Raw genomic sequence first — 14,591 nt, 5'->3', positions numbered from 1 at the left:
TACCTACAGCACTCGCTTCTGTCATGTTAAAGGATCATTTGGTCATATTTAAAATGAAGATACTGGAATACAAATTAATTTCTAAAGGTTAGATTAGACAGGATTTTGGGTCATTTCCGTACATTTTCAAACGGATTTGACAAAAAATGTTTATTGTTTGATGTGTGATATTTCCACATACGTTTTAAAATGAAAAGTATGTTAAAATACATTTGGTTAAAATGACAATTTATTCATTCTAAAATATATTGCAGTGTTTGGAGTGTATTTCTTAGCTGAGCAGCTGAAAGCTCAGACTAAAGATAAACATGAATTCCCTCATATTTGTGCAATCTTCTATGCGTTCTCTGAGCTCTGCTAAATCACCTTGTGTGAAATACGAGGCATCCTCAGTTGTCTTGCATTGCACTGACTCACTTTAGCCTGACCGTTTGGTCTATTTTGTGGGTGATACGTGCTCACTTTGTTCATTTGTACCTTAAACGAAGATAAACCCATTTATGAGGATTTGTTGACGTGTCAATGGCCTAATAAACTCTGAACCCACTTGGCATTGCACTGAGTGTAATGTGACCCATTATCTACAATGAGTCTGACTCCTCTGGACAGTTTTAAGTCCTTTTTGTTTCACCCACTTCGACCCGCCGCTTGAATGTGCGTCACAACTACTTTACACAAGTGTCCACTTACGGCAGAAGAGGAGGCGGCGACTGTGAGGAGCGGGAGTTCGTCAGTGGGCCAGGCAAACTTTGCAACGTGAAACATTCTTTAAGAAGTTTGAGCAAAACATACACAGTGTGTGTGAGTAACCTTTTAGTCTGGATATAAACTTCGAGTAGAACCGTGTTGTAGTGCCTTCCTTTTGTTCTTGGTATCCACGTAAATCCAGGCCGAAACTACACGTTTTTTTAGCCATGAATCTGAAGCGGTTTTTGGAAGCGGCTGACGGTGGTGATGATCTGGTCGTGTGAGAAGAGAAACAGATCTTTATCCCCCTGATCTGCTCTGAAGTGATCAGAGATCCTCTGACATTATCAAACATGTTTGATATTTACGACTCAAGACGCTAACTGGGTCCCATTTCAGGGGCTGCGTCCTTCGGAAGCTGCATTTGACGGCCGATTGCGTCACATATATGCGGCCGAGAAATGTGTCCTTCTCTTCCATGGCAAAGAAGGATCAATGAATGGATCCTTTGGCAGCCAACATATCCCAAAGTTCATTGCGTGCCGGCGAAGATTCATGAATATGGTGCCGCCAGCAGAGGAGTGAACTGCGGCTTAGGAGTATTTGGTTTAAAATGATTTGAAAAGTTAAAAGATACAGATGATTAAAAAAAAAGGCCAATGTGGTCTGAAGCAAAACTTATGGAACGTTTCGTTTTGTTTTAGGGAGCAAAGAGCAGAGAGAGAGAAGCATCTCCAGTTCTAATAAATGAAAAGAAAAAAAAATTAAAATCAAAGTTTTTCCGTCTTTTAAAGAACTTTAAAAGAACCTGACAGGAGCGGCGTTTCTTGATGCTGCGGGGAGGAACAGCAATGCTGTGACGCAAATTCTGAGCGCCTCAAGACAACAAGACGAGGAATTCTGTGAGAAACTGACGTTAAGTTTGTGATGCTCTCCGTTTCAGGAATGCATGCACTCCGCAGTGGACCACTTCACACAGGAGCCGCTAAGGTTCGGGTAAATAACTCTCTGGGGTCCATGAACTCACCCAGCAATCAAAGTCTCTGTTTCTATATCTGTGTCTGTATCTTTGTGATGATCCATCACAGAAACCCAGTTGAAACCTTTCCTGAATCTGTAGAGTCCCCTTTCCATTCCATCTTATCACTAGATCCTACATGACTCTCATCTGGAATTATGAGCCTGTGAAGAGGGGCTGAGATACACATCATCTGCCTCTCACCATGTGGGGCTGGTGGATTCGTGTGTCCGTCTACATTCTGTGTGAAACTGACCGCCAGACACTCAGGAAATCACTATGGACTGACCATCATGCCGGAACCCCTTCATTCTTCATTCAGTCCACATCGGAGTCTCATGTGAAACGGCGTGCAGAGAGTTTACAGCTGGTGAAGTTGGTTTAGGAACATAGTGACGAAGATAACGGAGCATTTAGATATGAAACACATGAGGACCATGTGATATGAACACCCTTTAAAGGAGAGTTTAAGAAGAGATGAAGATGCTAAAGAGGAAGAGTGGAGTTCATACTTGTCGTTCTGTTCGTAGATGTTGAGGCCCAGAGCGTCCACGCCCAGCCACAGCTCGGTTCCTTTCTTATTCTTGATGCTGAAGTAGTTCACTCCATACATCTCCAGATCCTGAGCGATCTTCAGATACTCCATCATGGAGTCCTCTCTGATACACACACAAACAAGGTAAAACTTTCACAGAATAAATTTGCATTCAACACATTCAGTTATTGCACTGCTCGCACTGCAGGAACCAAAAGAGTCCCATATCATTTAAGCAGTAGAACCTGAGAGGGAGTGTGTTATCGCGAACCATCCCAGCTGTGATTTGGTCACCATAGATCATCACAGCCGTGATGTTATTGGTGATAACGCTCCTTGAGTGTTCTACTGCTTTAATACAGCAGTTAAATAAATACAGTAAGAAATGAATAAACTGGCCGTGAATATTTAATGTTTAATATGTTTAATATGTTTTAATGTTCAGTTCCTTCCTCCTAATTATAGCTCCTTAACGAGCAGCTCGTTGCTATGTCAGAGTAACGAGCTCCGCCCACTCGCTGCTCAGCCGGCAGTTCGTTCTCCAGCTCTTTACACTAAATTCCCAAACTGTCGTCTCCACTGAGCAGCTTTTCAGTCAGCAGCTGTGACAGAAGAACAGCTGAACAACCTGGAATCAGCCAGAAATGAACCCAACACCATTCGCCAGACGTGTCTGATCTTCAGAGTCAGACCAAATCAGACTGAGCCGTAAAACTGACCCAATATCAGGTTCAGCTCAGTTTGGTCAGTTTGTCCAGATCAGTATTAATGTTGTTTTGTTCCAGCCGGTCTGTAAAGCTTCTTACAGCCCGTTTAGTTTGGCGAATGGTATTTGGTTCATTTCTGGAACTAACTGTTGTATAAAGTATGTATAAAAGTATTTATTAAATACTTTATGGATTTATATTACAGACTACAAACAGGATAATTTTAGGGCAGTTTTAGAGTCGCTCCACTGGCTGCCTGTTTACTTTAGAACCCACTTTAAAGATTTACTGCTACTTTTTAAGCCTTTTAATACTTTAGCACCTTCACACATGCTGATGGATGTTCCAAATCAAACTTTAAAATATCTAGTGCTGCTTCTCCATATTCCACGTATGAAAATTAAAAAGAGCTATTTATATGGAACAATAAACATTCGTCACTGTTTAAATAAACATAGCTAAAAACATATTTCTTTACTTTAGCATTTAACTATTTTTTGGCTTTTGTATTACTTTTACTATATTGTTGGTTGTATTTTTTTTTTTACTGGATTTTTGTTAATGATTTTATCTTGTATATTTGAATTTGTATATAAATATTATTAATATATCCCCAGTAATCAGATTTCTCAGTGCATGCAACTCTTACTCTGATTTCTTTCAGATTCCTCAGTCTGCGCATGTGAAAACAGACGGTGGTACCGGAAATAAGCGAGCAGCGTCGCCGAGAGACGCAGCAAAACACTTTTGGATGAAAATGAAACCGAATACATGCTTGACAGAATGAAGGATTTAAATATTCTTCATCCTCTAGATGATGTACGTTCTCGTTTTCAGGTAAAGTGACTTGATGTTTAACAAAAAGCCACCTCATCGCGTTTTCTTTATTTAGTTTATTTGCTGATTGTAAAGAGCAGAAATCTGATTACTGTGTAAAAAATTAAAAAAAAAAAAACACCTGGACACCTTCACAGCCGCCACAGAGACTCGTTAATATCATCAATTAAATCATGAGCTCAATTTACTGAAGCACTGATTGGTCAAACCAGGAGCTGCTTTTTAACTACATATAATACTGGGCTTCCTCGAGGAGAGGCTTGGAGATGGGGAAACAAACACAACAACATCCAGAACATCACTATTTATTTTATATATAAAATTATTATTAATATTCTATAAATGTTGTATATTCAAATATTAACACTTTTTATATTAACACTTTTCTCAGCTAATAAGCACAAACTACACAAATAAATAGTTTCTGAAAATGTGTCTTGGGTGCCTAAGACTTTCGCACAGTACCATAAATAAATAAATAAAAATCTTTTGTTTTATTTCTAGTCTCCTATGTCTTTTTACATTTTAATTTGAATTATCTTTGTATTTCATCACTTGTAAGCCACTTTGATTGACACCGCAGTGTGTTAAATGTGCTCTATAAACCATACCGAGTTATGCTGATGTGTGTATGTTGGTACCTGAGCATGCCCTTGTGCTCCTCGTGCCACACCTGAATCCTCTCCTCCCACTGCTCCTTATTCAGCTTGTGCTGCTCCAGAACTCTGCAAACACAAGTGTTACACACATGAACTCTGGGGCTGCACGACATGGACAAAGTATCTTATTGTGATTTTATTGTAAGCGCAAGATTTCAATTAACTACAAACACTCAAGAGAGCCTTGATGAGACGATAACAGCTAATTTTTGGTACGTTAGAGTTAAAATGCTTAAAACTTTGAGGTATGTTGGTGTGTATATGTACATTTTCACAATTTTATTCACAATCAATTCAGGATTTGTGATTATTTTGTTAAAAATCAGTCGCCCCATGTGACCAACAGGCTAAATTTGGTGACAAATTGGGTGATAAAAACGTTCAGATGCACACATTTATGACAAGCCTGGCCCGAAATATACTAAAATAATTTATGTATTCTGGAAGATGTTAAAAGCTTTGATTCATGAAAATTATCTAGAATTATCTAGAATTATCTAGTGCTTGGTGCACAATGAAAAACCTGCATCGTCACAATAAACAATAAGCCTGCAGCTCTGACACTCAGACTGACCTCTGAGGCAGCAGCTTGTCGTTGGTCAGGTATCCAGGTGTGTGGGCATCTTTGTTGTAATCAGCGTATTTGGCCTGAACAGCGTAGGAGGCCAATAACACCGCAGTCTCAGGAGGACAGTAAATGTCATCATTCAGGATGCCCTCCTTCACCTGAAACACGTACAGATACACGTTTATCACAAACACACACAACGCAGTCTGAAAGTACACTAGGATACGTTTTGCAGAGATCGATTCATAGTAGATAATAAATAATTATTAGTAGTTCCTGAATAATTCATAGTAGATACCAAGTAATTTATAGTTGTCACTAAATATTTCCTCGTAGAAAGTGAATAATTCATAGTAGACACTAAATAATTATTAGTAGATACTAAATAATTATTACTAGTTCCTGAATAATTCATAGTAAATACCAAATAATTATCAGTAGATACTAAATAATTATTACTAGTTCCTGAATAATTCATAGTAAATACCAAATAATTATCAGTAGATACTAAATAATTATTACTAGTTCCTGAATAATTCATAGTAAATACCAAATAATTATCAGTAGATACTAAATAATTATTACTAGTTCCTGAATAATTCATAGTAAATACCAAATAATTAGTAGATACTAAATAATTATTACTAGTTCCTGAATAATTCATAGTAAATACCAAATAATTATCAGTAGATACTAAATCATTATTACTATTATGAATAGTTCATAGTAGATACCAAATAATTTATAGTTGTTATTAAATAATTCCTAGTAGATACTGAATAAATACTTCCTAGTAGACACAAAATAATTCACAGTGGAGACTGAATAATTCATCGTAGATAACAAATTATTAGTAGTTACTGAATAATTCACAGTAGATACTAAATAATTCATAGTAGATCCTGAATATTAAGAGTTACTGACTGATTGGATTTCTGAATAAATCACACTGAATAGGTACTGAATAATCGACAGTACATACTGAATCATTTACGGTAGATACTAAAGAATTCATAGTAGATGCTGAATAGTCTACAGTAGATACTAAATAATTAATAATATTTATAGAATAATTCCTAGATACTCTAATAATTAAGTGTATATACTACTTTTTTATTAACAGACACTGAATATTTCTTAGTAGTTTCTAAATAAGTCATATGTACTGAATGCTCATAAGTATAGTGAATAGTTAAAGTATTCAGTATATACAGTAAATTAAGTAAATACATTACAAAATAAAGTGTATACTAAATATTTAATAATAGATATTTCATAAATGTTTGCAGCTATTGTTTAGTTCATAGCAGATAGTACTTAATGTTTCATAGGAGTTACTGAGTAATTCCTTGCATGTACTGAATCATTTATAGTAGATATTTAATATTTCACAGTGGATAATGACTAATTCATAGCAGATAGAGTAACAGGTATTTAGATTAATACCTAAATAATACACCTGCAATTTAAGGCATTAAACTTTATTTAAAGTATATAAGCACAGATGAAGTCTGTAAAACGATCATGAGCTGCTATTAATCACTCACTGACTGCTATACATTTTTCACTGTCTACTGTGACATTAATAGTCTATAGTCATGCTGGATGGATGGATTAATGTGTGATATATAGGCTCCAGCGCCCCCCCGCGACCCTGACGGAGAAGCGGCTTAGAAAATGGATGGATGGATGGATTAATGTGTGATATAAAATATATGTATGTATATATGCCGTTGACCAGACATTGTAGCTCTATCTCTGACCACCAGGGGGAGCAGAACCTTCACAGCAGGCCATAATCACAGAGATAGAGCAGCAATAGATCCAGTGTTTTCTTCTTTGTCGCTGCATCTACACACCTGCAGGAAGAAGAGTCTTTGTGTGGCCTCCTGAATCAGCTCCTCAGAAACGTCCTCAGGGTAGAACTTTGCTCTGAACTTGAACAACAGGGGGCTCTCCTTGCGCACATCCTGCGCCGTCACCTAGGAAACAGAGGAAAATCGCAGCTTAAGGCTTTCCCTCTCCTCTATCTCCGTTCTCTGGACCATCTGTCTGTCCACCTTCCCTCAGCGCACCTTCAGTGTCTAATGATTTAACACATGTCCACCTCACAAACCGTGTCACCAAAATGTTTTGATACATTTGGGCTTTTAGTGAAGAATGAAAGTGCACCGCTGTACAGGAAAGGTATATAACACAAGACAATAACTTAAAGTAGATCCTAAATATTTATCAGTAGTTACTCTACAATTCAAAGTAGATACTAAATATTTATCAGAAGTTACTCTACAATTCATAGTAGATACTAAATATTTATCAGTAGTTACTCTATAATTCATAGTAGATACTAAATATTTATCAGTAGTTACTCTATAATTCATAGTAGCTACTAAATATTATCAGAAGCTACACGATAACTCATAGATGTTGCTGAATAATTAAAAGTACATACTAAATAATTCATAGTAAATACTAAATATTTATCAGTAGTCATTCCATAATTCATAGTAGATACTAAATATTATCAGAAGGTACTCAATAATTCATAGTTGTTACTGAATAATTCAAAGTATATACTAAATAATTCTTAGTAGATACTAAATATTTGTCAGTAGTTCTCTCTCTTCTCTCTTTCTCATCGCCACCCCCCCCCCCCCCCCTCTCTCCCCCTCGTCTCCCTCTCTGACAGACTCTCACCTTCTTGTTGAGTTTGAGCCAGGTGGGGAAGCCCTTGGTGTCCTGATACTGCAGTCCGAAAAACCAGACCTCCCTCAGGCCGATCGTCTTCACCACCTGCAGACAGACAGACAGACACGTGGCACCATGAGGCCAAAAAACACTACGCAGTGTTTACACGGCAAACTCTTTCATTTAGAACATGTTCAGATTAGAACCAGATCAGGGATCGGCTACAGTAAACAGTAAAATACAGTAAAATGAAGCTCTGCTGATCCTTCAACACAGTTTAACAGTAAATGGTCTTAAATATTAATGTAGAACTGCTGATTCACCCTTTAACCCTGAAGATCAGCGCAGACGGCTGGTCACCATAGCAACACAGACAACAGTCTCGCCCAGCTAGTAGCTACGAAACGGCAAAGAGAGAGATTTAAGACGAACATCGATCATTTGGAGACGAATGGACTTGTTTTTTTTTTTAAATCACTCCAGCTGGTTTCCTGATACGTTTAATCTGCAATGAAAAACCGACAACCGCTAAAAAGTCACGAGCCTGAAATCAGTTTCTCATTCGCCAGCTTCTCGGTTGAATTCTCCCAAGGAAATTAGCACAAGAAGCTGGCGAATGAGAAGCGACTTCGTAAAAAGTCAAACTTTGAAAGACATTTTACAAGAAAAGTTTCCTGCTGGAGATGTGAGAAAAGCAGCTATAGCTGAGCCTAAAGCTTAAAGCAGAGCAAATTTAGCCTGTGTTTTCATTTATATTATAGTTTTATATATTAGTCCATCAGCACACACGGAGACAGATTTACAGCCAAGACTGCCAAATGGACGTTAAAAATGTCAGTCAAAGTGGCTTGATTTGTGTTGAAAGGACAAAATGCCTCTTCTTAACATTTGGCCTGCGACCCCTGAGCTAGAAAGCTCGAAACTGTTTAGTGCTAACATACTATTAGAAATCCTACAGAGGCGCTAGCACAAATTGGCATCATTGTAGAGGTTGTTTTTTCCCCCTTATGTTAAACAGGGTCACGAACTGAAGGCCGAGCTCTAACACACACACACACACACACACACACACACACACACACACACAAACCCACACAGTGATGACACGGTAAATGTGCTGTGTGGGGGATCTGATCGCCGGAGGGGTGGAAGTGTAATTGCAGGAATTTCCAAATGAGCGATTCTGTTGACCTGCCAAACGCAGGCAAAAAGCACTGAAGACTGACCACAGATCAGTTTAACCCACTGAGGACTGACCACAGATCAGTTTAACCCACTGAAGACTGACCACAGATCAGTTTAACCCACTGAAGACTGACCACAGATCAGTTTAACCCACTGAAGACTGACCACAGATCACTTTAGCCCACTAAAATCTAAAGACTATGAAGTATTTTGTATCTAATTAATTATTCAGTACCTTTTATGAATTATTCAGTAACTACAAGTTATTCAGTAACTATTGTGAATGGCGCAGAAACTACTATGAATTATTTAGTAACGTCTCCTAAACCGCGGTGAACGTTATCGAAATCTGATGTCATTTAACCCGGCGGAGCTCAGCTGTGCAGGAATGCAGTGCAGATATCGCCTCATTACACAGAACACAAACTCCTCCAGAGACTCGGCCTGTCAGAGCAGATCTTTACAGGTCGCATGGATCCTGCAGCTCATCTTCACTTCCTCACTGCGTTACGCGGAGAGTAAACAACATTTACAACATTCGGACCGCGCCTCTAAAATATAACAGTCTGACCATCACTGTGGCTTCAGGGGTCTCTGGACTGAGTGTAATCAGTGATAAATAATAATAATATATTTCTAATAATGAGGTTTATTTGAATATGCACCTGTATAACAGACTTAATTATAACGTTCCCACGATCTGCTAAGTTGTGGCCACACATTAGGCTCTTGTCCCCACACCTGCTGTGAACGTAGACTAAGTTAGATAAACAAAATCAAACTTTATGATCAATGATCAAAAATCATTCTTTACTCAACTCCCCCACTAGCTGGCACTCCTTCTATCACACAGTCCCATCTGGCATATTTCCCTTTGGGTTTCCAGACGTGGGTCAGCTGTGGCATTGCTGGGATTCAAACTCACAACCTCCTCATGCTGGAATGAAATATCAGACTGCTAAACTTTTATGGACACAAAACCAGTTGGACTAAGCCGTCACGCCAACAGGAGGTTGTGAGTTTGAACCCCAGCGATGCCACAGCTATCCGTAAGTGAATATCCAAGAGGAGGAATGTCCAGCAGGACAGGGTGATGGAGACAGTCCTGGCTGGTGGGGAAGCTGAGTATAAAAAACTGAGGTGCAGCACTAAAAAATGAAGAGAGCTTTTGACTCAACTAAGCAGTTTGCGTGGTGTGAATGTTCTTGTGGCCTCAAGTTGAGTCAAAAGCCCATGTAATCAGTTACTGTATCGTTCTGAGCTGACCTCATTTCTAACAGTGCAGAGATCGTAAATGTTGCACAACTTCGTTTTGTGCATTTGCTTCTGGTGTCAAAAAGGTCAGAGACTATATGTTGAAAACTGAGAGAGAGAAAAGGGCAGAGAGAGAGAGAGAGAGAGAGAAGAGAGAGAGACCCCTCCCTTCTCGCCTCAGCGAGACAGGAAACAGTGAGTCAGAACAGAAGTGAGTGTGAGGGCCGTTACTCTGCGCTGTGTAATGCAGTATCGGTGGGTTTAGTTAAGCACGGTCACCATATCAGAGCCCCCTGCTTCACACACACCAGCACTCTTAGCACTGTGCGTGTGTGTGTGCGCGTGTGTGCATGTGTGCATGTGTGTGTGTGCGCGTGTGTGCATGTGTGTGTGCGTGTGTGTGTGTGTGTGTGTGTGTGCGCGCACGTTTGGAGCAAATCATGACTGAACTCTTTACACAGTCAGACAGTGTTGTGTCTGTGAGAGAGAATGAGGAAAAAGGAGAAACAGTGATAGAGACAGAAAGAGAAAGAAGGGGAGAGGGAGGGAGAGAGAGAGGGAGAATGTGTGAGAGAGGGAGAGAGAGAGAGAGAGAGAGAGAGAGAGAGAGAGGGAGAATGTGTGTGAGAGAGAGAGAGAGAGAGAGAGAGAGAGGGAGAATGTGAGAGAGAGAGAGAGAGAGAGAGAGAGGGAGAGAGGGAGAATGTGTGAGAGAGAGAGAGAGAGAGAGAGAGAGAGAGAGAGAGAGAGAGAGAGGGAGAATGTGAGAGAGAGAGAGAGAGAGAGAGAGAGAGAGAGAGGGAGAATGTGTGAGAGAGAGAGAGAGAGAGAGGGAGAATGTGTGAGAGAGGGAGAGAGGGCATGAGAATGAGAGGGTTCTCTTGGCACTGAGAACGGGGGCATGTCAATGAGGGGGTGAGAGAGGAAGAGCGAGTGGGGGATGGACAGAATGTGAGAATAAAGGAGAGTGAGCATGTGATAGAGGTAAGAGAGTGAGAGGAAGAGAGGAGACAGCTGTGTTTATGTGTTCAGTAAACAGCACAAGTCTTTTCATCACTCTCTCTCTCTCTCTCACTCATGAAAGGGTTCTGCAGATTGATGTGCTGTAGATGGTTCTATACACAACCTTTATAAAAATTCTCCATAGCACCAAAAACGGTTCTCCTTTTTCTGAATCTATATAGAACCATCTACAATACATTCTGAAGAACCCTTTAATCATGCAAAAGGTTCTTTGAGAGTTCATGGTTCTATATAGAGCAGTTTTCTTGAAGAACCATACAAGTGCAGAATAATAATCATCCCAGAACCTGTTCAGCACCAAAAAACCACCGAAGTATCCTAAGATCAAAGGGGGGTGTGGCCTCCTCCAGAGTCACAGCGTATCAGACAATCAGAAACGTGAAAATGGGCAGATGCGATTGTGGTTGAGCCGTGCGCTGAACACAGTGAGGAGGAAGTGATCAAACATGATTCAGTACAGTCCTTAAAAAGACGACTGGAGGATGAATGACCGCTCTGTGTTTACGCGTGAAATGAACAAAGCAGGTCATTATCGCGATTGAGTGAGCGACTGCAGCAAGGCGACGGACGGAATGAGTAAGAGGAGGGGGGGGCTGGCAAGAGAAGGAAAGATGGAAAAAGGGAAGTCCGATGAAGGGAGGGGAAAAGAAGAGAGGAAGAGAGAGAAAGACTTCCCTTCAAGCTAATAATGTCGAGTTGATGAAAAATAGGTCTCTTCAGCTGAGCGCCCATACGGCACCTCTGGCTCAGCGTTTCTTGAGGCATGAGAGAGCACGAGTGTGTGTGAGAGAGAGTGCAATAAAGAAAGAGTGTGAGAGAGCACGAGTGTGTGTGAGAGAGAGCGCGAGAGAGAAAGAGTGTGAGAGAGCGCGAGAGAGAGAGTGTGTGAGAGCATGAGAGAGAAAGTGTGACAGCGAGCGTGAGTGCGAGCGAGTGTGAGAGAGCACGAGAGAGAAAGAGTGTGTGAGAGAGCGCGAGAAAGTGTGTGAGAGAGCGCAAGAGAGAAAGAGTGTGTGAGAGCGCGAGAGAGAAAGAGTGTGTCAGAGCAAAAGCGAGAGTGTGTGAGAGAGCGCGAGAGAGTGTGTGAGAGCGAGAGTGTGTAAGAGAGCGCGAGAGAGAAAGAGTGTGTGAGAGTGTGTGAGAGTGAGTGTGTGAGCGTGAGAGAGAAAGAGTGTGTGAGCGTGAGCGAGAGTGCGAGAGCGAGCAAGTGTGAGCGAGAGTGTGTGAGAGCATGAGAGAGAAAGAGTGTGTGAGAGCCATAGAGTGCAAGAGCGAGCGAGTGTGAGCAAGTGTGTGAGAGCGAGAGCGAGAGTGTGTGAGAGAGCGCGAGAGAGAAAGAGTGTGTGAGAGTGAGAGTGAGCGAGAGTGCAAGAGTGAGCGAGAGAGTGTGTGAGAGTGAGTGAGCGAGAGCAAGCGAGTGTGAGCGAGAGTGTGAGAGCGCGAGAGAGAGTGTGTGAGAGTGAGTGAGCGAGAGAGCAAGAGTGTGTGAGAGCGAGAGCACGCGAGTGTGAGACAGAGAGCGCAAGAGAGAAAGTGTGTGAGAGTGAGAGTGTGTGACAGCGCAAGAGAGAAAGTGTGTGAGAGTGAGAGTGTGTGACAGCGCAAGAGAGAAAGTGTGTGAGAGCGTGAGCGAGAGTGCAAGAGTGAGCGAGAGAGTGTGTGAGAGTGAGTGAGCGAGAGCAAGCGAGTGTGAGCGAGAGTGTGTGAGAGCGCGAGAGAGAGTGTGTGAGAGTGAGTGAGCGAGAGCAAGCGAGTGTGAGCGAGAGTGTGTGAGAGCGCGAGAGAGAGTGTGTGAGAGTGAGTGAGCGAGAGAGAGCGAGAGCGTGTGAGTGTGTGAGAGACAGAGAGTGAGCGAGCAAGAATGTGTTAGAGAGCAAGAGCGCGCGATTGTGAGACAGAGAGCGCAAGAGAGAAAGAGTGTGAAAGCGAAAGTGTGTGAGTGTGAGCGAAAGTGTGTGAGAGTGCGAGAGAGAAAGAGTGAGTGAGAACGCGCGAGTGTGTGAGAAAGTGAGTGAGTGAGTGAGTGTGTGAGAGCGAGAGTGATTGAGTGTGAGCAAAAGAGTGTGAGAGTGCGAGAGTGAGTGAGTGAGTGAGAGCGAGAGTGAGTGAGTGAGCGAGAGCGCACAAGTGTGTGTGAGAGAGAGAGTGCGCGAGTGTGAGACAGAGAGTGAAAGTGCATGCAGGCCGTGGTGGAAGGAAACGGTAGTGTAGGGGGGTTTCCACAGCGCTGCGTCTCCAGTCGCTCTGCAGCTGCAGCACAGCTACTTCAGTTCATCTGACAGACTGAAAACCACTCAACACTGACATCACAGACAAACCTGGCAGAGCTCAGCGCCACCGAGCCCGCAACCTGGAGCAACTATGGGTAACTTGGGGGTAACTATGGGGTAGCAGTGGAGTTACTGTGGGTAACTCTGGAGTAACTATGGGTAACTCTGGGGTAACTATGGGTAACTCTGGGGGTAACTATGTGGTAGCTGTGAAGTTACTTTGGGTAACTCTGGGGGTAACTATGTGGTAGCTGTGAAGTTACTTTGGGTAACTGAGGTAACTATGGGGTATTTCTGAAGAAACTATGGGTAACTCTGTGATAGAGAGTATCTCTGGAGTAACTATAGGGTATTTCTGAAGTAACTATGGGTAACTCTGGGGGTAACTATGGGGTAGCTGTGAAGTTACTATGGGTAACTGAGGTAACTATGGGGTATTTCTGAAGTAACTATGGGTAACTCTGTGATAGAGAGTATCTCTGGAGTAGCTATAGGGTATTTCTGAAGTAACTATGGGTAACTCTGGGGGTAACTATGGGGTAGCTGTGAAGTTACTATGGGTAACTGAGGTAACTATGGGGTATTTCTGAAGTAACTATGGGTAACTCTGTGATAGAGAGTATCTCTGGAGTAGCTATAGGGTATTTCTGAAGTAACTATGGGTAACTCTGGGGGTAACTATGGGGTAGCTGTGAAGTTACTATGGGTAACTGAGGTAACTATGGGGTATTTCTGAAGTAACTATGGGTAACTCTGTGATAGAGAGTATCTCTGGAGTAGCTATAGGGTATTTCTGAAGTAACTATGGGTAACTCTGGGGGTAACTATGTGGTAGCTGTGAAGTTACTTTGGGTAACTGAGGTAACTATGGGGTATTTCTGAAGTAACTATGGGTAACTCTGTGATAGAGAGTATCTCTGGAGTAACTATAGGGTATTTCTGAAGTAACTATGGGTAACTCTGGGGGTAACTATGGGGTAGCTGTGAAGTTACTATGGGTAACTGAGGTAACTATGGGGTATTTCTGAAGTAACTATGGGTAACTCTGTGATAGAGAGTATCTCTGGAGTAGCTATAGGGTATTTCTGAAGTAACTATGGGTAACTCTGGGGGTAACTATGGGGTAGCTGTGAAGTTACTATGGGTAACTGAGGTAACTA

General features: G+C 41.6%; 1 protein-coding gene across 1 annotated transcript in view; it reads right to left on the bottom strand.

Moving 5' to 3' along the window:
- msna (moesin a) overlaps window positions 1-14,591 on the bottom strand; it is a 51,302-nt gene that overhangs the window by 11,856 nt on the left and 24,855 nt on the right. The window contains exons 3-7 of the mRNA XM_037533386.1: window positions 7,709-7,804; window positions 6,871-6,993; window positions 5,018-5,169; window positions 4,426-4,509; window positions 2,218-2,364 (exon numbers count right to left, since the gene is read on the bottom strand). Coding sequence (XP_037389283.1) covers window positions 2,218-2,364; window positions 4,426-4,509; window positions 5,018-5,169; window positions 6,871-6,993; window positions 7,709-7,804 — 602 coding nt within the window. The remainder of the gene's footprint in view (window positions 1-2,217; window positions 2,365-4,425; window positions 4,510-5,017; window positions 5,170-6,870; window positions 6,994-7,708; window positions 7,805-14,591) is intronic.

This window comes from Pygocentrus nattereri, chromosome 23 (genome assembly GCF_015220715.1).
Source record: "Pygocentrus nattereri isolate fPygNat1 chromosome 23, fPygNat1.pri, whole genome shotgun sequence".
In the NCBI taxonomy this organism is placed as follows: Eukaryota; Metazoa; Chordata; class Actinopteri; order Characiformes; family Serrasalmidae; genus Pygocentrus; species Pygocentrus nattereri.
This window is presented reverse-complemented; position numbering and strand designations above follow the sequence as displayed.